Source organism: Trachurus trachurus, assembly GCF_905171665.1.
Source record: "Trachurus trachurus genome assembly, chromosome: 20".
Classification (NCBI taxonomy): Eukaryota; Metazoa; Chordata; class Actinopteri; order Carangiformes; family Carangidae; genus Trachurus; species Trachurus trachurus.
This window is the reverse complement of record NC_139911.1, coordinates 878,110-906,057: the sequence shown is the minus strand read 5'-3', so window position 1 is coordinate 906,057 and position 27,948 is coordinate 878,110. Positions and strand designations below refer to the sequence as shown.

General features: G+C 40.8%; 1 protein-coding gene across 3 annotated transcripts; it reads right to left on the bottom strand.

Moving 5' to 3' along the window:
- Nucleotides 1-51: 51 nt before the first annotated feature.
- LOC311003931 (polypyrimidine tract-binding protein 2-like) lies at nt 52-27,860 on the bottom strand. Of its 3 annotated transcripts, none has more exons than XM_083995843.1 (14): nt 27,729-27,860; nt 25,086-25,113; nt 21,821-21,881; nt 17,410-17,582; nt 16,546-16,686; nt 16,191-16,346; nt 15,250-15,360; nt 13,246-13,456; nt 12,398-12,513; nt 7,631-7,664; nt 5,925-6,017; nt 3,863-4,079; nt 1,349-1,426; nt 52-195 (listed from the first exon to the last, which is right to left on the bottom strand). In XM_083995843.1, the coding sequence occupies exons 1-14, from the start codon at nt 27,734-27,736 to the stop codon at nt 66-68; spliced, it is 1,557 nt and encodes a 518-aa protein (XP_083851969.1). In that variant the 5' UTR covers nt 27,737-27,860; the 3' UTR covers nt 52-65. The 3 variants fall into 3 exon arrangements, with proteins under 3 accessions (XP_083851969.1, XP_083851970.1, XP_083851971.1); XM_083995844.1 differs by having other exon boundaries at nt 13,258-13,456; XM_083995845.1 differs by having other exon boundaries at nt 21,863-21,881.
- Between the last annotated feature and the right edge of the window lie 88 nt (nt 27,861-27,948).

Below are 27,948 nucleotides of genomic sequence, written 5' to 3'. Positions count from 1 at the left end.
CCCCCCCACCCCCCCTAGTGTCCAGACAGCTTCTGATTGGCTGCTGATGCTCTCCTTCCTCCAGATCAGATGGTGGACTTGGAGAAGGAGACTCGGAGGTGCTGGTTTCCTCCCATGTTGTAGTTGTGGAGGTCGATCAGCGCCTGAATCGCCTCCTCCACCGTCGACATCTGGATCAGAGCCATCTTACGGTCCCTGAGACAAACACACAAAGAGAGGCACACACAGGTGAGATCAACACAGCTGAGTAGTGGTGTGCATCTTCACCGGCCTCACCATTCAATTTTATTACGATTCACCAGACTATGATTTGGTTTGATTCAATTATTCCAATGGTTCTCATGGGTGAGATGGAGAGGGTTCAATGGGGTCCCCATTTTTTTCTTAGAAATGTTACCAATTTTTTCTAGAATTTTTAAACTTCTTTTCAGAAATGATTTACCTTTTGTGAGAAATTATAATTTTTTTATTTCGAAATGTTTACACTTTTTATAGAATTCTTTAAAAACATTTTTTTTGAGAAATTATTTACCAATTTTTTCAGAACTTTTACCACTTTTTCTAGAATTAAAAAAAAAAAAGTTTTTTCCAGAAATGTTTCCACTTTCTTCTAGAATTGTTTTTGTGAATTTTTTACCAATTTTTTCTAGAATTTTTAAACTTTTTTTCAGAAATTACATTTTTTTTATGTTTTAGAAATTCTTCTAAAAAGCTTTTTTGGATAAACTTTTCCACCTTTTCTCAACAATTATTTACCTTTTGTAAGAATTTATAATTTTTTTATTTCGAAATTTTACCACTTTTTCTAGAATTTTTAAAAAACTTTATTTTTTTGAGAAATTTTAACACTTTTTTCTGAAAATGTTTTACCTTTTTTTTTTTTTAAAGGAATCTTACCACTTTTTTCCAGAAATTTCTCTACAATATTGATGCCATCGGCCCTTATTTGAATGTACATTGACTAAAAAAGTAATGTTCTTTTGATTTTCAAATTTTAGACTTATTTAGGCTTTTTAAGACCCTGCAGAGACCCTGTAAAAAGGATGTGTGTGTCTGTTACTGTCTCTCTCCAGCTGTCCTTTCAAAATAAATGCATATAAAGCCCGTCTGCCAACAAATCTCTATGCAAGAAATACCCTGGCATTGTGCTGTAAAATAAAATAAATAACTATCTCTGTATGTGAACAACATCATCAAACTAAAATTAATTATTTGAATTTAAAAATCAATTATGTGATGTTATCTTTGAAACAATTATTTCCGGCGCCCCTACAGGTGAGACATGTTAGACAAACAAGACCAGGACCTGAAGGACCTGAAGGACCTGGATCAAAGCAAGTCGACCTACTGGAAAAACTTGAAGGCCTTCACAGTTCCTCCGGCGTTGGAGAAGAGCAGCCGCAGGTCTTCCTCCGTCACGTCTTGTCTGTTCAGGTGAAGATCACAGGTGAGACACAAAGACCAACAGGTGCCAATCAAAGCTCTACATCCTTTCACTTTTTACTTTTTATTTCATCTCCTTCAGAGAGTTGAAAGGTGTTTATGAATAAACTGTATCATCATTATTATGATCATGATCATGTTTTAATGCTTTCAGCAGGTAACTTTCATATCAAACCTCGACCTTCTGCACCACGAGAATATTAGTTAATGTTGAATTAATCCTCGCGGCTGCAGGTCGACAGGTGCTGCTATTATTCTATCCAGCTGCATTCAGAGCAGTGAAGGCTGGAGAAGCAGCTGGGACGCTACAGTCCAAGGAGAAAACTCAAGTGTCAGGTTTATCTGATCTTTTTATGGTCTCAAATATTTTTGTCCTTCTCCTTCATCTGAGTTTTTTAGTTTAATTTCAGTTTAAAATAAATAAATAAAATAAAATAAAATAAAAACACTTGTCTAGCCTCACTCCCGAGTCCATGACCAGCAGATAGACACCATCCTTTCCACTGTGCGTGCAGCAACAAGGGAGATAGAGCCGTATCGCACGTAATTAGCTTAGCTCAAACACTGGAAGTGTATGGGTAGTGTTAGCCTGCCTCCACCTAAAGTCGCTAATTAGCTTAGCTCAAACACTGGAAGTGTATGGGTAGTGTTAGCCTGCCTCCACCTAAAGTCGCTAATTAGCTTAGCTCAAACACTGGAAGTGTATGGGTAGTGTTAGCCTGCCTCCACCTAAAGTCGCTAATTAGCTTAGCTCAAACACTGGAAGTGTATGGGTAGTGTTAGCCAGTCTCCACCTAAAGTCGTTAATTAGCTTAGCTCAAACACTGGAAGTGTATGGGTAGTGTTAGCCTGCCTCCACCTAAAGTCGTTAATTAGCTTAGCTCAAACACTGGAAGTGTATGGGTAGTGTTAGCCTGCCTCCACCTAAAGTCGTTAATTAGCTTAGCTCAAACACTGGAAGTGTATAGGTAGTGTTAGCCTGCCTCCACCTAAAGTCGTTAATTAGCTTAGCTCAAACACTGGAAGTGTATGGGTAGTGTTAGCCTGCCTCCTACCTGAGCTGAAATCAGCAGTCAGAAGCTGATTTCATTTTAGCTCTAAACTCTGTAAATATTTCACTTTATCCACATTTCAAACATGTTTAGGAGAGAAAGTAGCCGTTTAGATCAGCAGTGTGTCGTTAATTTGTCTAAATACCAGCTGTTTACTATTTTGTTCCGACGAATTCAACGCTACTCAAGCTAGCCGTTGTGACCAACGCACTTCCGGTTACTTTCACAAAATAAAACACCCGTTGCCCTTTACATACAGAAAACCATGACGATAGAATTTGTGCTTTTACTTTGAAATAGGAAGCTAACCTACCCTCGATGTAGCTAGCTTGAACCAAAATAAACCGTCTTAGCTTGAACCCTCCGTTTTGACCGATCTCGTCCCGTTAGCAGCATTTGACCGCTCAAGATGCCTTACCGGAGAGTTTTGTCAGCTCTGAGACGAAGATCGGCCCGCCGGTTTCCGTTTAGAGTTGCTGAAGAGTTTCTCTGATGACTTTAGGTGGAGGCAGGCTAACACTACCCATACACTTCCAGTGTTTGAGCTAAGCTAATTAGCGACTTTAGGTGGAGGCAGGCTAACACTACCCATACACTTCCAGCGTTTGAGCTAAGCTAATTAGCGACTTTAGGTGGAGGCAGGCTAACACTACCTATACACTTCCAGCGTTTGAGCTAAGCTAATTAGCGACTTTAGGTAGGAGGCAGGCTAACACTACCCATACACTTCCAGCGTTTGAGCTAAGCTAATTAGCGACTTTAGGTGGAGGCAGACTAACACTACCCATACACTTCCAGCGTTTGAGCTAAGCTAATTAGCGACTTTAGGTGGAGGCAGGCTAACACTTCCAGTGTTTGAGCTAAGCTAATTAGCGACTTTAGGTAGGAGGCAGGCTAACACTACCCATACACTTCCAGTGTTTGAGCAAAGCTAATTAGCGACTTTAGGTAGGAGGCAGGCTAACACTACCCATACACTTCCAGCGTTTGAGCTAAGCTAATTAGCGACTTTAGGTGGAGGCAGACTAACACTACCCATACACTTCCAGCGTTTGAGCTAAGCTAATTAGCGACTTTAGGTGGAGGCAGGCTAACACTTCCAGTGTTTGAGCTAAGCTAATTAGCGACTTTAGGTAGGAGGCAGGCTAACACTACCCATACACTTCCAGTGTTTGAGCAAAGCTAATTAGCGACTTTAGGTAGGAGGCAGGCTAACACTACCCATACACTTCCAGTGTTTGAGCTAAGCTAATTACGGGCGATACGGCTCTATCTCCCTTGTTACTGCACACACAGTTGAAAGGATGGTGTCTATCTGCTTGTCATGGACTCGGGAGTGAGGCAAGACACGAAAAAAAAAAACTTACGGGACGTTGGAGAGATGCAGCGTGGCCGAGGGCGGGAAGATGTTCTGGAAGTTCTTGGACCCGGGTTTCTTGAAGCGGTGCAGCGGAGAGTTGGCGTAGTCTTTGGTCAGACCCTGGTCGTCGAGGCCGTCGCGAGGCAGCGCCACCGTCTGGTGCTTCGACAGCGTCACGCGGATGATCTTCCCGTACATCTTCTGACCGTTCAGGTGGCTCATGGCTGGAGAGGAAGAACAAGAGGAAGAAGAGGATGAGGAGGCTGCAGGCGACGTTTCACAGCTTTTTGTTGCTTCCAGTCGTTTTCTTTCATTAAGTTTCATTCGGTTTTGCTAAATTTAAAGCAGTACTAAAGAACTTTCAGTTTTGGTTGAGTTTGGCGGCGCCAGTGGCCCAAAGCGGTAGTGTTTTGCCTGAAGGAAGACTCCATCTCCCATGAGCACTAGCACGTGGAAATTAACAGAAGACGTCCAAACTAAGTTTCTGTTAACAGCAGATCATTTCTCGGATCATTTCTCAGTAAACACACTGTGAAATCCGACGGAAAGGTGCTGCATTGCTGCTCCCTCCTTGTCGTGACTCGCAAAAGTGAAAGTGAAACTTAAGTGAGAGCAGGGGATACAGTGAGATACAGACCCCCTCAGGCCATGACAGAGGTGTCATTCAACTTGTTGTAAGTCGATGTACCATCACAAAAGTTATGAAAATATTATATGAAGGTTGAAAAGTTCCTTAGTGTTGGTTTAAAAATCTAAATCCAACAAAAAAACCACCGTGAAACAATCCAGATTCATTCTGCAGGTACTAGTGATATAGATTTTCTTAATATAGAAATTATCACAGTATTATCACGATTATTATGCATTGAATAATTAATTACGACACTTTTTGTAACTGAGAATTACCATCGTTGGTATTACGTCTGCCACTGTTGCAACTCTTATGTTTTATTTTCACTATTACCATATGTATTTATTATTATCATTACTATGAATAATCATGCTGCTTGAGCACTTTGCCTACCTCATACATGTTTCGGTATTGTCTAATGTGTTGTCTATTGTCTAATTGTGTCTTTTTATGCCTCATCTTCGTATAGTAGCTTGTTGTCTGTGTAATTCTGTGTATTTTATCATTTCATGTTATGTGTAGGGACTACAGATGGAAATTAGCTGTGAGCTAATTCTGGTACAACCATCTTTTCATTTTTTCCTGCAAATGATTAATGTAATTGCACACTGTCCCTTATTAAACTAATAAACTAAAAACTAAACTAACGAATGTGTAAAATCTATTAATACAGGACCGATTATTAATCGCCTAGGGAAAAAGTCTGAATTATTTCAGTGATTATTTGTCATCTATACCAAATGTTTAAGTTTATTTTAATCATTTTTTTATAATTACAAATGACACGCTAACATTTGAATACCTACCAATTCAATGTTACCTTTGTTTGCCGATACGGTTCCAACACAGTCTTTTTTTTTTTGGAAAGTGACGGTACGTTTACGATTAATTAATTGTGGAATTCAATACTGCGATTAATTGTGAAAACAGGTTATCGTGACTTAACGGAAATACAGAGACTGTTGATGAAAAACTGTCCCTGAAGGCAACGCGCATCAGCGGTTTTGCATGAGTTTCCCTCTAAAACAACTCTGTGTGGTAACGTTGTGTTATTATCTCATAGCGTGGTGAATGTGCAGCTCACAACTTGTCCACCAGAGCGTTGTGGAGTTGTTGGATTGTGTATTTGATGAGTTTGATGAGGGAAACCAAGAAATCCCATAATGAGCCTCCGTAGCGTAGCTCTGAGCAGCTCACGGCTCTGCTCCGCCGTTCTAAAAACAGCTTGCACCGACAATTAAAGGTAACGAACCTACTGCTATGACTATAGGGATTATGGTGATGGGCCAATTTGACAAAATGTTGAACTATCCCTTTAAAATCTTCACATTACTGTGTTTTTATGGATGAAAAGGTTAAATTTCACATTTTAAACCATCAGGACACATATTGTGCATCTTATATGAAGTGTTTTTAGACGTGTCTGAGTCGTGCTCACCTAGCTGGGCCTGGTTGGCGTCCGACATCTGGATGAGAGCGCTGTCCTTCTTATTGTAAAGGATTTTCACCCTCTGGACATCACCATACACTCCTGCATCAGGAGGAGGTGCAGAAGGAGGTGAAGGTGGAGGAGGTGGAGAGAAAGCAGACAGTTAGACAATTAAACCAGGCAGCAACGGAGAAAAAGGATATTTACAGACAAGCAGCAAAGAAGAGAGAGAAGAAAGAGAGAGAGAGAACTGAGTACACACAAGAAATTTACTGTTGACTTTTATAGAGAAAAGAGAGTGAAGAGAGAGAAGAGAGAGAGGTATAGAAAGACGAAGAGAAGAGAAGAGGAGAAGAGAGAGAGACCCTCTAAACACATCAGTTAAAGCTGAGTCAGGTGCTATAAATAAATAAAAACAGCATGCAAACAGAATTAAGACTTAGCAGTAAATTAACTGTATTAAAGCCAAAGTAACAAACCAATAAACAGGAAGGGACGAGAAGCTACTGAGCTCCGATTAGGACTGAGAATTATCATAATTATAATCATTTGGTAACACTTTACTTATAACACCTATAGAATAGGTGTTCATAAGATTGACATAACACTGTCATAACCATGACTAAACATCAATGAATACTTATGAAAGCTGTCGTTAAGTGTCATTCGGTAAGTTATGTCACTTTTGATGCAAAGTTGACATTGTTGAGATGTTCCTTGTTATGAGAACTTGACTTGATAATTTTTTTAAGTTTGTCCATTAGGTCTGCTATGACAGTTTAAATTGTCTTTATGTCAAGTTGTCAGAACAAAAACATCTCAAACAATGTCAACTTTGCATCAAAAGTGACATAACTTACCGAATGACACTTACCAAGCACGTATATGAATGAGATCAATAGTAACGAACGAGAGTTTAGCTATATATCATATTTTTCAGGCCCTATCACCGTTTAGACAAATCTGAAATGATTGAAGAAACATTACTATTTCTGTGTGTGTTTTGTGTTGCTATGTGTTGTATTTACTCAGTTTGGGGGAATCACAGTGTCTAGAAAGCATCAGTGGCTCAGTGACAGGGACAGCTAACGGTGGCTAAGCTAACGGTAGCTAAGCTAACACCAGTAGCTAAGCTAACGGTAGCTAAGCTAACAGCAGGACGTCAGCTGTTAAAACCCTCCCGTTGTGGGACACGACATGAAACTACTCCAGTTAGCTCAGTCATGTTGGAACTCAGATATCCGCTGGAGAAAATATTTTTTCATGGAGCGTTTATTGAGTCACTGAGTTATTAAAGTTAAACAGGTAGCTAACCGTTAGCCCGGCTAATCTATGATAACCATGACTAATTACAAAAATGTGCACACAGAAATAGTAATGTTTGTCCAATCATTGGTTTTATCAACTTTACAAACATCAGATTAGTCTAAACGGTGATATAGTGACATGAAAAATTTGATTTATAGAGAAACTCTCGTCCGTCACTATTGTTCTCATGCTGGTTTTCTACCAGGAAGTAGTTGGAGATTCGTCCTATTCTAGTAAAGTGTTACCAATAATATCTCTAATAATCGTAATAATACTACTACTAATTATAATAATAATGACAAATGTGTCAAAGATAGAATGGAAATAGAACAAAAAGAGGTGGAGAGGTAGAATAGAGATAGAGATAGATAGATAGAGAGAGAGAGAGAGAGCTAACGATAACATACCGAAGAGGGTAAACAGACTTTGGGGCGTAACCATCTTTAGAGGGAGAGAAGAGCAACAAGCAGCGTGAGACAGGTAGAGAGGTAGAAGAGTCGGAGCGGAGCGGAGGTAGAGATGGACAGATCGATCCAGAACGAGGTAGGTAGGAGGAGGAATGGTGGTTTTTGTTTTCCCCCCGGAGAGTGATGGAGGAGGTGGTGGGTCATGGAGGAGGAGGAGGAGGAGGAGGAGGAGGAGGAGGAGGAGGAGGAGGAGGAGGAGGAGGGAAGAGGAGGGAGGAGGGAAGAAGAGGAGGAGGAGGAAGAGGAGGGAAGAAGAGGAGGAGGAGGAGGGAAGAAGAGGAGGAGGAGGAGGAGGGGAGGAGGAAGGAGGGAGAGGAGGAGGAGGAGAGGAGGAGGAGGGAAGAAGAGGAGGGAAGAGGACGAGAAGGGAAGAGGACGAGAAGGAGGAGGAGGGAGAGGAGGAGGAGGAGGAGAGAGGAGGAAGAAGGAGGGAAGAGGAGAGGAGGAAGAGAAGAACAGGAAGAGGAGAGGGGAAGAAGAGAGGGAAGAGGAGAAGAGGAAGAGAGTAGAGGAGAAGGGAAGAAGAGGAGGAGGAGGAGGAGGAGGAAGAGGAGGGAAGAAGAGGAGGAGGAGGAGGAGGAGGAGGGAAGAAGAGGAGGAGGAGGAGGAGGGGAGGAGGAAGGAGGGAGAGGAGGAGGAGGAGGAGAAGGGAAGAGGACGAGAAGGAGGAGGAGGGAGAGGAGGAGGAGGAGGAGAGAGGAGGAAGAAGGAGGGAAGAGGAGAGGAGGAAGAGAAGAACAGGAAGAGGAGAGGGGAAGAAGAGAGGGAAGAGGAGAAGAGGAAGAGAGTAGAGGAGAAGGGAAGAAGAGGAGGAGGAGGAAGAGAAGAACAGGGAGAGGAGAAGAGGGAGAGGAGAGAAGGAAGAGGAGGGAGAGAAGAGGGGAAGAAGAGGGGGAAGAGGAGAAGAGAGGAAAAGGGGAGGAGAGGAAGAGAAGAACAGGAAGAGGGGAGGAGAAAGAGGAGAGGGAAAGAAGAAGGAGAGGAGGAGAAGGGAAGAAGAGGGGGAAGAGGAGGAGGAGAGGAGAAGGTGTTTAAAATTACCCAGCAGCATGTGAAGGAGGGAGGGAGGAGGAGGGGAAGAAGGAGGGGAGATAGAGATAGAAAGAGAGGGGGGGGAGAGATGAAGAGGGAGGCAAATGCAAATTGGAGGAGGTTGGGGAGGGGAGGGAGGGAGGGAGGGAGGAGGGGGGTGGGGGGGGTAATAAATAAAAAGTGAGGAGGGGGGGAGGGAGGAGGAGGAGGGGGAGGGACAAAAAATAAAATACAGGTCAGTTACACTGGATAATGCAGCTTCTCGTTGGCGTCTTTACTCTAAATACACAGATCAATCAACTCAACTCAGCCAAATGTGGTGCTGTCACCATGGAGACAGGCATGGGGGGAGGAGGGGGGGGCAGGAGGAGGCATGAGGGGGGAGGGAGGGGGGGGGGGGGGCAAGAGGGCAACAAGGTACATTCTGTTGTCATAAAAAAATCATAACAAAACTCAACAATATAAAAGTGTAAAAAGTGAGAAAACCACATGCAGCAGTTGAAGATCTACAGTCTTTCAGCAGTGGGGGAGGGGGGGAGGGGAGTTAGAGGAGAGAACATGCAGTTTAACTGAGACTTCATCATGCACAGAGTTGATGTGAAGGCCACTGAGGGGAGGGGGGGGGGGGGCAGTGGCGTTCACACAAGTCTGAGAGGATAAAAGGAAAAAAACTAAAATAACAAAAAAGCAGAGAGAATCTCAACAGCTTCATTTCAACTGGTTCAGAGAGAGAGAGAGATTGAGGGTGGGGGGGGGACAAATCAGATGCAATCCAGTAACAGTTTAGAAAAAAAATGTAATTAAAATTTTAAATTAAAGGGCATTTCCAGTGGTAATCCATGTTTATCTCAGATGTCGGGTTTCATACCGTCCATTCTCCAACTGCAGCCTCTGGACGTTTAGATTCCTTTTTGTTCAACAATCTATCGTCTTTTCAGTAGGGCTGTCAAACAATAAATTTTTCTAATCGCGATTAATCGCATTTTTTCCATAGTTAACGCACGATTATTCTATATATTAAAGCAGAACTATGCAACTCGGCCGGAAATAGCTCGCTCCTTCGTTGGTTTCTCTTTTTTCCCTCTCCGGGGCTCCCCCACAGTTCTGGGAGGCACATGTCACTGTCGTAAAAAAAAAACTCGCCGCCACCACCTCCTCCACCCCCTCCCTACACGTGCTTGTGTTTACTGCTGAAGGTAGAGAGCGGTGTTTGCTAAGCCCTTCTAACACGGAGCTAACGCTAACACGGAGATAATGCTAACACGGAGCTAACACTACATCCATGAGCTAATGCTAACTCGGAGCTAATGCTAACACGGAGCTAACGCTAACGCGGAGCTAATGCTAACACGGAGCTAACGCTAACACGGAGCTAACGCTAATACGGCCACACACAGACAAAGACACAAAGACACAGACATACACACACATGAATAAAGGTTCCAAAACGCGAAGGCGTGTGTGTGTGTCATGATGTATTACATTATCTTATAAAAGATCCATGGTGTGTGTGTCCGTGTTAGCATTAGCTCCGTGTTAGCCACAAGCCGAACTTCTAAACATTTCATGTTTCCATGGTTTCCTCCGACTTTCCGAACTCAAACCAATCACGATTCATGACATGCATGACGTCATCTGCGTTCTTATCTCGTACTGCCGTAAGGCGGTTTCTCGCGATAGTTCTATCCATTGATGAGATTTGGGACACCGAGACGGACGACTGATCTTGCAAGTGCGGTTTTCAGCCAGTGGGGGGGGGGGCGCATTGGCCTAGACCCCATTCACCTCATAACAGGTCACTCTACCATCACAGTGTCTCTGAGCCACAAGAATTACAGCCCAAATCCTGCAGAGTTCTGCTTTAAAAATATAATATATGGGGCGGGGGGTGGGTGAGTGCTTTAGGACGCGGGCGGCCTCAGGGCAGCACCCGCTGCTCGTTGAAAACAGCCGTGATACGTGCTTTTACGTCGGAGTCTTCAAACCAGAAACGTTTGTAACACCACCGTGAAAGTCGCTAGATTTGTCGCTCGTCACTTTTGACAAAAAAAGCCGCCAAGAGGGTTTGGAGAGTCGCCAGATTTAGCAAGAAAGCCGGCAACACTGCTCAAAGCTCTGGTACATGGATGTATATCCGCTCTCATTCTTCTTCGTCTCGGGAGCTTAGTTTTTTTTTTATTAATCGCATCGCAATTAACGAGTTAATTATGACAGCCCTACTTTTCAGTGTTCATTAATGGGCTCCGGACTCGTTTTAAAATTGTTCTGTGGTTGCAAGTAGTGTCCTTTTGACCATCATTTAAATTTTAAAATTCGCTTTACAATTAAATTAAATCAAAATTTGGACGTACCGCAGCTTCCACATTGTTGCTTTCCGGGTTTCCTAATGTGGAAGCCGCGGTACGTCCAAATTTTGATTTCATTTAGAAGACGATAGATTGTTGAACAAAAACAAATCTAAACGTCCAGACGCTGCAGTTGGAGTATGGATGGTATGAAATGACCTGATATCTGAGGTAAACATTGATGATTACCACTGGAAATAGCCCTTTAAAGACAAGGCAGAAGGAGCAGAGAGAAGAGACGGAAAACAAGGTGAGAGACAGGTTCAGGTGTTCCCAGGAGGAGGAGGAATGGAGGAGGAAAAGGGGGAGGAGGGAAGGAGGGGGGGAAGAGGAGACCACAGAATGCTTTCATATGAGCTCAGAGAGAAGAACAGAGAGAGTTAGATACAGTCTGACAGGAGGAGGAGGAGGAGGAGGAGAGAAACAACAGGCCCCGCCCCCTCTGACAGGAACATAATGAGTCCCGACCAAAAAAGACAAAATAATAAAAAAATAAAACAAAACCAAAGCGTGAGCGACTGAGCGACTGAGCGTGAGCGCGGCCGTGGACGAGTAAAGACACTAGAAGATACAGCAAAGGAAAGGTTAGACAATACAACTGATTCATGTTAGAAAGGAAGAGGAGCAGAGGACCGATCACCGATCAATGATCAATGATCTCTATCACACATTAAAGGGATAGTAGCATTTTTTTTAAAGTGGGGTTGTATGATCTCCAAATAGCCCCTAAGTACTCTAATTGCAGTAGAAGACTCTCTGCACTCCTCCCGTTAGCAACGCCAGCCCATAATAGCCCTGCCCAGAGATTTACAACATACATTGTTGTGAACAGACCCAAAGAAACGGCCTATTTTCACGGCCTAAAAGAGGTTTTACCTGAAAAAAATACACAGTTCCATTGTTTGCTATAATATAATTTTTTCCAGCCCTTTAAAGTGCAGGAAAAACACAGTTTTTATGTTGTAAATCTCTGGGCAGGGCTATTATGGGCTGGCGTTGCTAACGGGAGGAGTGCAGAGAGTCTTCTACTGCAATTAAAGTACTTAGGGGCTATTTGGAGATCATACAACCCCACTTTAAAAAAAAAAAAAAATGCTACTATCCCTTTAAACCCTCAGAGTTATTGATCCAACTTTATTTAAACTGACAGGTGTGGACAAGTGTTTAACAGTGGAGCTTCTTCGTGTTTCCTGCATGGAGGACACAACACAATGAACATGGCAGCACAGAACCAACAGTAGAGAGAGGGAGGAGGAGGAGGAGGGGGGAGGAGGAGGAGGAGGAGGTGTAGGTGTGTGTGTGTGTGTGTGTCTGTGTGTGTGTTACTGACCTCCTCGTTGAGGTTGCTGACCAGCAGGACGCCGCTGGACCCGGTCTGTCCGGCCAGAGCCACTCGGCCCGCTGCTGCAGCCGCTGCTGCTGCTGCACTCAGAGGGTTCAGAGCTCCTAGAGGAGGAGAGAGGAGAGAGGAGGAGGAGAGAGGAGGGGGAGAGGAGGAGGAGGAGGAGAGAGGAGGAGTAGAGGAGGAGAGAGGAGAAAAGGGGGGAGACGACAATCATGGAGTGGAGAGCAGCACGACCAACTGACCCTCAAATATATATATTTTTTAATTCTAGAAGAAATTGATCTAGATGAGATCAAATTTCATCTAGATCAATGATGAAATTTTTTTAGATCAAATTTTTTTATCTCAAAAAAAGTAAAAAAAAAAAAAAAAAAATTCTAGAAAAAAGTGGTAAAATTCCTCAAATATATATATATATATTTTTAAATTCTAGAAGAAATTGATAACATTTCTCAAAAAATGTAAGAAAAAACAAAAAATTCTAGAAAAAAGTGGTAAAATTCCTCAAACATATATATTTTTTAAAATTCTAGAAGAAATTGATAACATATCTCAAAAAATGTAAACAAAACAAAACAAAAAAAAATCTAGAAAAAGTGGTAAAATTTCTAAAAAAAATACAAAAAAAAATCTAGAAAAAAGTGGTACAATTCCAGAAAAAAAAAAAAATTAAAAATTCTAGAAAAAAGTGGTAAAATGTCAAGAAAAAGACCCTGACTTTGAGAACCAATGTACTAAAGAACCAAACCTGAGCAGTGTTCAACTCACAACAACCACAACAGCAACAACAACAGCATGATAAAGGAGTAAGTAGTAAGTAAAGTGGCATGTACCTGGGATCTTACCGAGCAGCGAGTTGGAGTCTTTGCTGAAGGCCGCGGCCACCGAGTGGTCGATGCTCGGCTGGCCGTCGCCCGCCGGCAGCTCGGGCCGCGTGTAGTCGCGACTCTTGTCGTTGTTGTACTTGACGTTGAGGTTGACGAGCTTGGAGAAGTCGATGCGCAGCGTGCAGCACGAGTTGTAGATGTTCTGACCGTCCAGCGCCTGCAGAGACAGAGAGAGAAACACCATCATCATCATCATCATCATCATCAGTGTCTGGCGTTACCATGACGCTGCTGTGTCACGTGCAGGGCCGTTGTATAGGGGAGAAAGGTGATGATAACTCTAGATAAAAAGCCCCAGTAGTCTAATCTTTGTATGACTGATTTATTCTGCGTAAGACCCTGACTAATACTCATAGTACACTGTAAAAACTCTACATCTTTCCAAGAATATTTGTCTTATTTCTTGTCCAAATGTCTCATTTCTAGTCAAAACTAATCTCTTTCCACTTAAAATAAGACTCATAAAATTTAACTTTTTTTTTTAGATCATTTTCACTTGTTTCAAACAAATTTTCACTTGAAATAAGTAGAAAAATCTGCCAGTGAAAGGAAGTTTTTTGTGCTTGTAATAAGGAAGAAAAACTTGCTCCACTATCAGATTTTTCTACTTATTTAAAGTGAAAATCTGCTTGAAAGAAGTAAAAAGTGTCTAAAAACAAGCTGCTTTTAATGTGATGAGTCTTATTTTAAGTAGAATGAGATTTGTTTTGACTAGAAATGACATTTTGACTAGAAATAAGACAAATGTTCTTGCTAAGATACTTGAGTTTTTGCAGTGTAATGCTGCATTAGCATCAAAACGAAGAAGGCTAAATAAAAAACGATAATACATACGTAGTCTAAGAAAAGAAAACTGGAAAAGTTAGAGGGAGGGCCCACTTTAGTATTCTTTAAGGGGGCCCAGAATTCCTAGCAACGGCCCTGGTCATGTGACTAGGGGTGGGCATCGCCAAGGACCTCACCATACGATACGATATTGCAATATCCAAATTTTGCGATATATTGCGATATTCTACATAGTTCACTGAAAAATGTAAAAGGCTTTATGCATCTTAAAATCCGAGTTGTATGTACATCAGATGATAGCGATAATTCATGGGACAAACTGAGTCAAAACAATGTAATTCAAATTATCCATGCCATTTTATACAAGTGCAAGTTACAACAACATATCTGCATGAACAACACACTGTCTGAGGCAGCAGTACAGTGACACCTCGCGGAGCAGAGGTGCAGAAGTTTTTCTAGAATTCCTCAAATATATATATTTTTTAAATTCTAGAAGAAATTGATCAAATTTCTCAAAAAAGTAAAAAAAAAAAAAAAAAAATTCTAGAAAAAAGTGGTAAAATTCCTCAAATATACATTTTTTTTTAAATTCTAGAAGAAATTGATTACATTTCTCAAAAAAAGTAAAAAAAAAAAATCTAGAAAAAGTGGTAACATTTCTAAAATAAAAAAAACCAGTTAAAAATTTTCTAGAAAAAAGTGGTAAAATTTCTCAAATATATATTTTTTTTAATTATAGAAGAAACTGGTCAAATTTCCAAAAAAAGTATAAAAAACTAATAAAAAACAAAAAAATGTGGTAAAATTTCTAAAAAATAAAAAAAACATTAAAAATTCTAGAAGAAAGTGGTAAAATGTCAAGAAAAAGACCCTGGGGGTCCCTGGACCTCACTTTGCGAACCATTGTACTAAAGAACCAAACAATGTAATTCAAATTATCCGCGCCATTTTATTGTAACTATACAAGTTACAACAACATATCTGCATGAACAACACACTGTCTGAGGCAGCAGTACAGTGACGCCTCGCGGAGCAGAGGTGCAGAAGTCGTACTGGATTTACGTCTGAAACATGATTTATTATTTGAAAGAAATTGATATATCGATATATCGAAATTTTGAATATCGATATCGTATCGCGATACAAAATATAGCTTCTCACCAGCTTGGCCTGCTGAGCGTTGACGGGGTCGCTGAACTGCAGCAGAGCCTGGAACTGGTTGTTCTTGGTGAAGGTGATGATCTTCATCACGGTGCCGAACTTAGAGAAGATCTGGACACAGAGAGAGGAAACACACAAACTTTACTCTGGAGGATCTCATGCTGCTTCTTCCTCCTCCTTTTCCTCCTCTTCATGGTTCACACTCTTTTCTTGAAATCGAGTTTTCAAGGACATTTTTAGCTGCTACAGTCTGACAGACATGCTATTAGGCCATATACATCCCCTCGTCCTATTTATGTTTTGAGAGAAAAGAATAAATATAGAAACAAACTGGTTAAAGGAGAATTGCGGCCATTTTTGACCCCTAAATCGTTGTCCTGATGGTCACCCAGTGTTGGTTGGAGCAAAAAACGCGACTAAAATTGATGCAGGCAAACCAGAGTTACCATGGTTACCCGGCGCTAGCGATATTAGCCACAACGCTAACCCATGGGGGCAATTCTTTATAACCACAACAAACAGTCAGAAAACAATGAGATATCTCTGGTACATGACTGGAATCCTTAGAGACACCACTGAACTCATATAGTGTAGAGTAGAAACAGTAGAAACTTTGTGTTTCTGCATGTAGCCACTCACCTCAGATAGCCCAACTCTGAAACATCCCAGAAAGACATTACTATCCCATCACAGAGAGAAACTAACACTTTGTCCTTGTTGTGATGATTTCTTTACTAAAATAACCGGTGGAGCAGTGCAGTGGTAATGTCCAAAATATATCCAACCGTTTATTTTTTTTAAATAAGGTACAACTGTCCAACTACAACTTCTCCAAACCCAGAAGTCTGATTTAAAGATGTTGTTAAACCACCTAAAACAGCTGTTTGTCTCTATCTATCTGTCGCTCAGCAGAGAAGACAACAGGTCTCTAGTTTCCTCACCTGCTGCAGCACGTCCAGAGTGACGGGGTAGAACATGTTGTCGATGATGATCCTCAGCACGGGGCTGGATGCGGCCGCCAGCGCCTCCTGCACGTCTGAGCTGGGCGAACCGCCGGACTGGACCGCCGAGACGGCCTGCAGCACCGCCTGGGTCCGCTACACACACACACACACACAGTCAACAACACACCATTAATGCACTGAAAACACAACAATAGGGCTGGGACTGGGATACGCTTTTCTCCCGATTCAATTCTTCTACGATTTTTTTGGATGGCGATTCGATCGATCATTCATAAAAACCAATCAGCAGGTTGATAAATGATAAATAATAATAATAATAACTGATGGTTACCTGATTGCCGGAGTCGGTCTTGAGCTCTTTGTGATTGGAGTACTGGATGTAGACGGGGACGTTGCGGATGTGAGGAGTGACGGTGGTGTAGTAGTTCACCATGGTGATGGCCGCCTCCTCCGTGCCCATCTCCAGGAACGCCTGCAAACACACACACACACACAAAGCCCCCAAAAATATAATTATAAAACATTTCGCAGTCAAAACGTAGTTTCCAGTTGCCGTGATTAGACCGACCACGTCCGGTCCGGGCTTCAACACCCGCAGGTCGGACCAGAAATACACAAATATTTGTTCTGGGACTGAAGAATGTTACTTTTTTTAGTCAATGTACGTTGAAATTAGAGCCAATGGCATGAATTTTCGGAAATATTGAAAAGAAATTTCTGGAAAAAAGGGTACAATTTCTCCAAAAACATTTAAACATTTCTAGAAAAAAAGTGGTTAAAATTCTCAAAAAAAAAATCAAATTCTTTTTGATTTGTAAAAAAAAAAGAAGAAAAAAGTAAAAAGAATTCTAGAAAAAAGTGGTAAAATTCCTCAAATATATATATTTTTTAGAAAAAGTGGTAAGATTTGTAAAAAAAAAAAAAAAAAAGTAAAAAAATTTCTAGAAAATTGGTAAAATTCCTCAAATATTTTTTTTTCTTAAAAACTATAGAAGAAACTGGTAAAATTTATACAAAAAGTCAAAGAAAATATATATATATTAGCGATAGCGACTTAGCAGCTCCTGCATGGGCAGTGTGGCTCTGACTGAAGAAAAGCAAACTGGTTCTTTGGAGGAATGAGATTTAAACCAGTTAGAACTGGTAAGAAGCGCCAGGTTCTTATTGGTGGAGAGGGTAAAGGTGAACCACTCACCTGGTTCTTTCCCTTCAGCGTGAGGATGTTGGTGACCTTCCCGAACGGCAGCCCCAGAGCGATGACCTCGGTCTCCGACGCCTCGTTGGGAAGTTTCCTGATGTGCAGCACACGGGACGGCGGCGCTTCTTCCACCCGCAGCTTTTTACTGTCGCTGCCGTTGGACGCTCCGTCTACGAGAGCAGAACAAGCTACTGGTTAACGACACCGATCAATATATAGCAGTCAGCATTCATTACTTAAAGGGATAGTTCAACATTTAGTCAAACTGGCCCATTGCCATAATAATCCCTATAGTCATAGCAGTAGGTTCGTTACCTTTAATTATCGGTGCAAGCTGTTTTTAGAACGGTGGAGCAGAGCCGTGAGCTGCTCAGAGCTACACTACAGAGGCTCATTATGGGATTTCTTGGTTTCCCTCATCAAACTCATCAAATACACAATCCAACAACTCCACAACGCTCTGGTGGACAAGTTGTGAGCTGCACATTCACCACGCTATGAGATAATAACACAACGTTACCACACAGAGTTGTTTTAGAGGGAAATTCATGCAAAACCACTGATGCACGTTGCCTTCAGGGACAGTTTTTCATCAACAGTCTCTGCATTTCCCTCTAAAACAACTCTGTGTGGTAACGTTGTGTTATTATCTCATAGCGTGGTGAATGTGCAGCTCACAACTTGTCCACCAGAGCGTTGTGGAGTTGTTGGATTGTGTATTTGATGAGTTTGATGATGAGGGAAACCAAGAAATCCCATAATGAGCCTCCGTAGCGTAGCTCTGAGCAGCTCACGGCTCTGCTCCACCGTTCTAAAAACAGCTTGCACCGACAATTAAAGGTAACAAACCTACTGCTATGACTATAGGGATTATGGTGATGGGCCAATTTGACTAAATGTTGAACTATCACTTTTAACCGATAACGATGGAGACGTTTGTTCTCCTGATTCACACTTTTATACTTTCATTGTATAAAACACTAAACCAAACACTGCAGCGTGTGTGTGTGTTCATGGTTAGATATCACACATACATACGTCAGACTTGGCTTGGACCAAACCGTTGCCATTTTTTTTTTGCAGATAAAAGCTTTTATTTTGAAGGATCTGAGGCCACGGAGACAGATCTCAGGTGGCGTTTCGTTTGACGGAGCTCGTTAGCTGTGAATCTTTAATTAAGGGCGGCCATGTTGAACAAGCAGACGTCAACATGTCCTCTTTGATCCTCAGTAAACACACACACACACGCAGCTTGTTGCTAACCCTCTGAGCTGTAGATCAACAGTAACCGTATGTAGCAGCTGAGCTCATCATCCCCGTGTCTATATGTTTGTTACTGAGGAGGATGAGCTACTGTCTCCATGACGATCAGCCTTCACTGCTGCTTCCATCCCATCGTGGCTTTTTAAACCAACCAACAAACTGGAGAAGATTAGGATTAATTATTCTGATGTTGTCAAGTCTGAGTTGCTTCATTACAGCCATTTAAAATGTTATAAATGTATGTTTCATCTAGTGTATATCAGTGTTTAATAGGGATGTCACGATTACTTGTTTTTTAATTAACTGCGGTATTAAATGCCATGGTTTTAATTAATCATAAACATTCCTCTATACTGTCACTTTACAAAAAAAGGTTATGGAGGAAACGTACACAGGGTTTATACAGGAATCTTGAAGTTAATTTTAAAACCTTTTTAAGACTTTTTCAAGACCTTCTCAATATTTTTCAACACCTCACCGCCACTTCAAGCTGTGACCATTTACATCACAACAATGACACTTTTAACTTAACAGTTTTAGTTGATAAAGACTATAGACCACTATGATACAACAGAATTCAAAATAGGCTGGGATAAGAAATCAAAGGCAAAGTTTATCAAAAAAAAAAAAAAAAAAAAAATTGCTCCACTCTCAAAAAACAAAAACAACAATCTTCTTTTCTTTTTTATGTACCGGTTCATCTTTGTTTTTTAATAAAATGAATACATTCACACACTTTCACAGTGTTTTTTAGGACTCAAACTCTTGGACAGATAATTCAGAAAAAAATATCCTCAAAATTTAAGACTTTATAAAGTCTCAAAAAGACTTTTTAATACTTTTTAAGGGTCTTAGTTTTCCCAAAATTGATTTATCACCTTTTAATACTTTTCAAGACCCTGCGGACACCCTGGTACAGATGAATGAGCGCACGCAATGAAAACAAAGTTACACAACAACCGTTTTCGTTGCGTGTGAGTTGCAGAACAGAGATGTGACCGAGTGGTAAAGTTTGACACGTGGTAAAACTTTGCCTCATGTTTCCGTTAGACTGTAAAACATGAGGCAAAGCAGCAGCTGCATTTAAAGGTAAATGCACGATAACTGCGTTAAATTACGTTAATGTCAATTTACCTATCATAACATTGAATTGGTAGGACTTTAAATGTTATTGTGTCATATGTAATTAATTGTGCAGCTGTATTACACGGGTTTAGTTTTCAGTGCAGCGTGACAAGTTAAACATTGTTCACGTAATGTTACGTTATACGGATGCAGAAAAACTAACATGTCCTGAAAACTTTGATGGATAGTTTCACAGTTTGTGATTTTGTTTTGTCCACAAACCAAAGAGAGACTCAAGTTTATTGTCATAAAGGAACAAAGAAACCAGAAATATTCACATTTAAGAAGCTGCAATCAGAGAATCTGGACTTTTTTTCTTTAAAAACTACTCAAAACTGATTATTAAATGAGTCGTCAACTACTCTGATAATCTAATAATCAAGTATAGTGCGATAAAATCGATGAATTGCTGCAGCTCTAAAGTTAATTAATGCACAATAATCGTGATTATTTCTCTGACCAAGAGAATCTATAACCGTGACATCCCTGGTGTTGTATAGAGACTCGGCAGCGTTGGACTTAATGAAGCGTCTGTGGCCTGTCGCCTGTTGTCGTCGTTGTCGGTGGTTATTCTGATACTGTGAAGCCGCCACACACAAAGGCAGCCGGAGAATCTTTATCTCACTTTATTAGACGGCTCCCTGGGGCGACGTTAGGCTGGATGTGTGGCGGCGGCGGTGGACTGGGACGTTGATTAAAGAGACAATCACCTCCCACCTCTTCCCTCCCTCTGTCTGTCTGTTACTCTGTGTAACTTCACCATGTCGCCTTCTTCTCCTGTCGTTCTGCAGCTTCCTCCTCTGGTATCATCTACTGAGCACTACACTGGCAGTTAAAGGCAGAAAAAAGACCCCAAAAATATAATTATAAAACATTTCACAGTTCTGAGACTGACGAACGTTACTTTTGTAGTCAATGTACGACGTTGAAATTAGGGCCAATGGCGTGAATTTTTGGAAATATTGTAGAGAAATTTCTGGAAAAAAGGGTACAATTTCTCCAAAAATATTTAAACATTTGTAGAAAAAAAGTGGTTAAAATTCAAAAAAAGAAAAAAAATTCTAGAAAAGGGCGGTAAAAAAAAAAAAAAAGTAAAAAAAAAAATTCTAGAAAAAAAGTGGTAAAATTCCTCAAATATATATATATATTATTTTTGTTTTTATTCCAGAAGAAACTGGCAAAATTTCTCAAAAAAAAAAATATATATATAGGAAAAGTGACCTGTAATAAAAATATTTTCTAGAAAAAAGTGGTAAAATAGGCTATATGCCGCTGGCTGAAATCCAGGAAGTAGTGGTACTTCCTGGTTGGTACTTTCTGAATTTCAGCCAGCCAGGTGTGTCTGATTATTGTTTTTTAGGTCAGACACACCGGGATTAATCAGTTTGGCCAATCATGTACAACAGGAAATAAAGGAGCTGGCTGAAATTCAGGTAGTACCAACCAGGAAGTACCACTACTTCCTGGATTTCAGCCAGCGGCATATAGCCTATTCCTCTGTTTTTTTTCTTAAAAACTATAGAAGAAAATGGTAAAAAAAATTCTCAAAAAAGTAGAAAAAATATATACTACATTGGCAATAGCTCGTTCTGCAGCTTCCTCCTCTGATATCATCTACTGAGCAGCAGCAGCATTAACATGCAGAGGAATCCAGTGTGTGTGTGTGTGTTGGAGTCACATGCTGTGTGTGTGGGTGCCCTCCTACTGAGGAGCGTGATGTTATTCAGACACTAAAAAGCAAAGCTCCCCTGAGAGAGAGAGAGAGGAGTAAAACACCGCGCTGCCTTGTTTCACTTCTCAAACACCGATTCATCCTCTGATTCCTCTGAAAGACGCTGTCACAACCAATCACATGGCCGCATGCAGAAACCTCCTGTCAATCCCACTGCCAATCCCCTCCCTCCTCAGTCAGTCAGTCGGTCGGTCAGTGGTTGGTCAGTCATCAGTCAGTCGGTCAGTCGGTCAGTCAGTCAGTGGTTGGTCAGTCATCAGTCAGTCAGGGCGGTCGGAACGAACTCACCACTGATACTGCTCATGCCAGAGTTGGGACTGTTGTACATACTCAGCTCATCTGATCCTCTCTGCAAGAAAAAGACAAGAACGGTCAGTCAGACACGTGAAATAAAACTAAAAATTATCTTCACTTTCCAAGACAGGGTTCCCACTCTTTCCTTAAAACCATTTTCCAGGACATTTTCCCACCAAACACCAACACATCCTCCGTCCCATTCATAGTTTAAGGAAGTGTTGTTTTCAACATTTGTACCTTTAACCAGTTGGTTTCTATGTTTATTCCTCTCTCAGCCCCAGAACGATGTGGCTCTCTAACTCATCTATGAAATAATCTCTCATATGCTGAGAAATGATGACAAATTAATTTATCATAGAACACAAACATGTTGTTTTTGTTTTTAAGGGCTGTCAATCTTCCCCCCAAATCAGATTCTTATCAAAAAAATTCTAACGCTTCTTATAAAACAGTTTGTTTTATCAACATGTTTACTGCCCCGAACGTTGTGACACGCGGCGTTAATCTGCGTCGTTGTGGAAGGAACACGTTGGAACGTCAGTCTCCACCTTTCAATTCTGTTCGAATAGAGAAGTTCGTTCTGACGGCTTTAGACACAGGTGTGAAATAACGGGAGGATAAAATAAAAAACTAGGGCTGCAAGCAGCCAACGATTATTTTCATTATCGATTAATCTGTCGATTAGTTGTTTCCCAAACCACCAGACGACATCGTCCTCGAATGTCTTGTTTTGTCCACAAACCAAAGAGAGACTCAGTTTATTGTCGTAAAGGAACAAAGAAACCAGAAATATTCACATTGAAGAAGCTGAAATCAGAGAATCTGGACTTTTTTTCTTTTAAAAACTACTCAAACTGATCATTAGATTATCAGAATAGATGAATTGTTGCAGCTCTAAAGTTAATTAATGCACAATAATCGTGATTATTTCTCTGACAATAATCGTACCAAGAGAATCTATAACCGTGACATCCCTGGTGTTGTATAAGAAGACTCAGCAGCGGTTGACTTAATGAATTTTGACTTTTTTTCTTTAAAAACGACTCAAACTGATTATTTGACGATTCATTTAATAGTCAATGATTGTGCAATTAATCGATTAATTGTTGCATCTCTAGAAAAAATCTATTTTCATTTTCCAAGGCCGGCTGCTCTAAGGAGAGAGAACAATAAGAGAGATCTCTGAAGACAGTTTAGAGGAACAAAAGGAGGTGGTGGTGGACTCCTCCTCCTCCTCTTCCTCCTCCTCCTCCTCTTCCTCTGCTGTGGGTTTAATCTTGGTGAATTTAAGATGTCAAGATGTGTCATTTCATCCTGAGCTACAGCAGCTCCCAGAAGGCCGTGCTGCTGCTGCTGCTGCTGCTGCTGCTGCTCTTAAACCTGACTGATGGGATGACGGAGAGCCCGGCTGGGGAGCCATTACACACACAACTTTATAATAGCTTCATACAGCTCCTCTCCTTGTTTCTGTCTGACTGAATTTGAACCAATTGTTCTTCTGTCACTAACATTCTTTATGGTTACGATAAACTAGATGTTGTAGGCCCCGCTGCTGCTGCTGCTGCTGCTGCGGTGTCACAAATAAATTGAAAGGGTAATAAAGTTGTCTGACTTGGGTCAAAATGTGAGCACGGCGGTGCGCGAGCTACAAGAATCCCCACGACGTGATTTCTGGCCCAACAGCTGGCAGCAGCGGTGGCGACGCTCTGTTTTTTCTCCTTTTTTTGTATATTTGACGTTGAAATATTGATGAAATGAATTTTTCTTTTAAAAAGGGCGGCAAAGACCACCACATCAGAGGAATCAAGTGTTTTATCACCGCTCTGTTTCCTTTTGAAAACACCACTTTAACTTGCTTTGTGCTGCAGCTGGCACTCAGCAAATGTGTTTAGGTAGAAACAACAACGGCAACGACAACGGTGCATTTACACGGGGAAACAGTTTGTTCACTGATCAGCAGGGACACAAACACACACACACACATTTCATTAAAGCCGCTGTAATATTTAAAAGAAATCAGATTGTTCCCGTGTTAACCTGCAGATTCACTGTCCAGAGAATAAAATGAAACACAATGAAACATCCTGATATTGTGTTTTTATATTTAATTTATTTTACAGAGGTTTGCTGTTCTGTTCTGTTCTGTTGCATAAAATCTACTGTGACTCTGTTATTAACCATCAGACCAACAAATTAATGTGCCCAGAATTTCTTTAGAGAGATATTAGGAAAGAGCGATGACAGAGTGCTCATGTAAAATCAAGAAAGTACTCTTGTCAGTGTCTCAAATATGAATTTTATATCTTTCCAATAATCCAAATATATTATTAAATGATTCAAACTCTTGTTTTCCTCTGTCCAGCGGCTAAAACCCAAATATATCTCATCTAATCTGATAAAATAGCATGAAAAGCAGCAACGCTCCACATTTAAGAACTGGCTGGAAAATATTTAAATGATTTATCACTTATCAAAAATAGTTGTAAATTAATTCCTTCTCAATCAACTAACCCACTCGTCGTTACTTAACCTTGGATTTTGAACCGTTAACAAGTGGTTTGTACAGTAGAAGGAGCCTGGTTTTATCTGTGTTAATGAGTGACCGGTTAATTAAAAACCGTCCATCAGCGGTGGAGATAATCTCCATTTACAGCCATAATAATCTGCCTCTTTTTAAAAGAAATCAAGCAGAATAATATTAAAAAGAATGAGAGTTTGTGGCGCTGCCCCCCTGAAGTCAATGACATGAGTCATCAGTCACAAAGACCCCGGTTGACTCACAGTTTTTCCATTAAAATCACTGCAGTTTTCATTCTTTTCTTTTTTTTTTGTTCCTCCAGTGTCATTACAGCCGGAGCAACAGGACGACGTCAAACTGAGTCTCATCTCAAAACGACTAAACCATAAAACTAACGGCATCAGAAGCAGAGAGGAACAGAAACCAGCTGAAAAAAATGCCCATTATCTGCTGATTTCTTTCTCTTTTTTGCTTCTATTTTATTTACCAGCCCATGTGTGTGTGTGTGCGTGTGTGTGTGTGTGTGTGCTGCCCTCTCTGAGACCTTCACTAACGCTGCTTCAGTATCAGCTGTCTAATCTGAGGCAGCAGCTGTGGTATGCGAGTAAAAACAATGTGGATGTTGTTTCATAATGCAACAAGAAAAAAGAAAAAGAAAAAAAAAAAACACCTACAGAGTCCAAATCAGGCTCATGTGACTTGTGTTGAATTGAACAGTGGGAGAAAACTCAAACTCACCTTCACTCCAACCGCAACATCTCCCATGCTGAAAGAGAAAGAGAAAGACAAAGGGGACTTACATTTAGTCACAATGGAAACACAATAAGAACAAAACAACACTTATTTGACTGCTTTAATGTGGCTTCATTAAATCCACAGAACAGATGCCACATACACAATAACATCCAACACTAATCCCACTGAGCACCAACTGTATATAGTCTAGTCCTAATAGATTAACACCAGCCAACACACACAACTGGTCGTCCATTGTTTCCATCCTGAACCCAGAGCATTGGTTCATATCAGAATAATTCACTCTCTTCTCATTTAATTAAAGTTAAGTCTGTGTAGGTTATAACTCTGTATTATAGCTGAGCTCCATCCGTCCCCAAGGCTTCATCCTCATCTCAGGCTGAGGTCGACTTTACATTCCTAGAATGACGACACCCTAAAACACTGTACTCTTCCCGCCTGTTGCTATTAAGCTGTAATGTTCCCTATGTATACTGAGTACACTAAACGCCAAGTACATGTGCATATTTTTAACAAACCAAGTCTTCTTTAGCTGTATTTATTCACTATTTATTCAGGTTTTATCATGCTTTTATGGTGTTTAATTATCTATTTCTCTTTTTCAATTATGTCCTACTTTTAGATCATGTTTCAATGGCATTATTGTGTTTTCATCGTCTGTATGATTACTTTTTGACCTGGTGGTATCTAACCGTATGTGAATTAGGCAAGGCAAGGCAAGGCAATTTTATTTGTATAGCCCATTTTTACCACCAGTTTGTCTCAAAGGGCTTCACATCCCATCGTAACAACATCCTCTGTCCTTAGACCCTCACATCGGCTGAGGAAAAACTCCATGGAAAACCCTTTTAACAGGGAAAACCAGGAGAAACCTCAGGGTGAGCAACAGAGGAGGGATCATCACCCAGGACGGACAGACGTGCAATAGATGTTGTTACAGACAATTAATTAATGAATAAGCCAATTATAATAATATTTTTATTTATTCTGAACACTCTCCAAACTGTTTTAAGAATCGTGATGTTTAACTTCATCTGCCGTCTGAATAACTCGGACAATCAGATTGTTTTGGAGGTGACGAACATCGTGTACAGCGCCACACGCTGCACGTCGTCTATCTATCCATCTTATTCTTTTTATCTAATCTAATTTTGTTCTTATTCTGCTTTTATTTCAGTAATATTTTCATTTATCTTGATCCTGTTCAACTCCTATGTATATCACACTTTTTATTTGTTGATTTTCTCTTACTATTCAGGTTCCAGGGATCAATAACGTAATGCTGAATGTGAATTAATAATAGCCTAATGCCAACCGACTATCTGACTATTACAGTGGGTAGTGGTGTTAGCATATACTAGCTGTATGTGTTTGGTTAAGGCAGCAACCTTACGTATATAATATACCCTTTTTTTTTCTTTCTGAATTTCTAAAATGAGCTGATGGAAACTGCTAATGTAAGACAAAGGCAGAATAAGATGAAGCTTCAGCCTGCACCTGTTCGGTCGAGGTACTTTTGTTTTGTTTTGGGTTAATACTGCCAGTGCCAAACATTTTCTATTAGTTCAGAGACACATAATTACTCAACTAGACATGTAATAATGCTGCTGGAGGTTATTTTATTCTCAACGTACAGTAATATACAGAGCTACCTGTTCTCAGTGTTCATGGCATCTTTGTCTAACAGGATATACAGTAAATGTTTTGTGATGATTCAGTGTAGGTGAGCTTTGAATTTTTATGTTTGGTGTTTGTCTCAGGTGTGTATCTGTATATATTAAGTATGTGTCTTTTGTATGTGTTTTTGTTTTGTATGTATTAAGGCTATGTGTCGTTTATAGTTGGTTTGTATAGTCACTTATGAAAATGAAAAGACCCAAGGAAGCATAGCTGCTGCTTTGCAATAGGGGATCTCAATACACTAAACTTTAAAGGGAAAAAAGAAATAAAGAAATGAATTACTGTTTGTTTATTTATGTGTAAATCATATTTGTAACGTGATAATGCTGTTTATTGATGTGTGCACTTGATTCTACAACACCGACACAAACCAAACTGAACTAAACTAAACCATGGATGAGTGTTATTCCACGTACAGATGATATTTAATATAATAAAACCAACACATACATCATGTTAATGCTACTGTAGCTGTAGCCACTGAGCTACAGACAGTTAGCATGTTAGCTGCTAGCTTTAGCTACAACACAAAGGATCAACGGCTATCAACGGTCGTTAGCATAACGGGTGGCTAACAGCTGCTAGCTAGCCGCTTCGTTAGCACACAGCGATGAGACACGGTGATGGAGGAGGATGATGAGGAGGAAGGTGGATCAGTACCGACACGTTAAGCATTTTTAATCACATATAAACACAGCGAAGGTAATATAATAATAATAAAAAGAAGGATAAGAGGGCGTTAGCTCGGTGATGCTAACGTGCTAACATTAGGCACTTCCTTAATGGAAGGGGAGCGCGTGGCCATGGAAACCCGTTAACACCGAGCAGCATTTCTCCTCCTCCTCCTCGTGTTTTTATTAAAACGACGCATTTCACTTCGCAGTCGGTGCCGCGAACCGCTTCGTTCTGCATGTAAGATACCGAGGTGAAGTTAAAAGACTTTACCCGTCCATTTCTGTTCTGTAGAGGTTCACAACAACGCGTCCGCTTTCGATCCTGTTTCTCGCTCCAGTTTACACCTACACACACTCCGTCCGCGCACACACACACATACACACACATGCATGCACACACACACACATACGCCGGAGCAAAATGGAGGCAACACGAACGATGATGATGATGACGCTGCGGCGGAAATGACCGAAAACTGCCGAAGCTGTTG

Excerpts from the sequence above, each read along its gene's own strand:
- LOC311003931 (XM_083995843.1), bottom strand. Across the intron at positions 6,018-7,630 it reads AAGTCTGTTTACCCTCTTCG|GAGTGTATGGTGATGTCCAG; the intron begins GTATGTTATCGT and ends CTCCTGATGCAG. Across the intron at positions 4,080-5,924 it reads CGCCAACCAGGCCCAGCTAG|CCATGAGCCACCTGAACGGT; the intron begins GTGAGCACGACT and ends CTTCCTCTCCAG.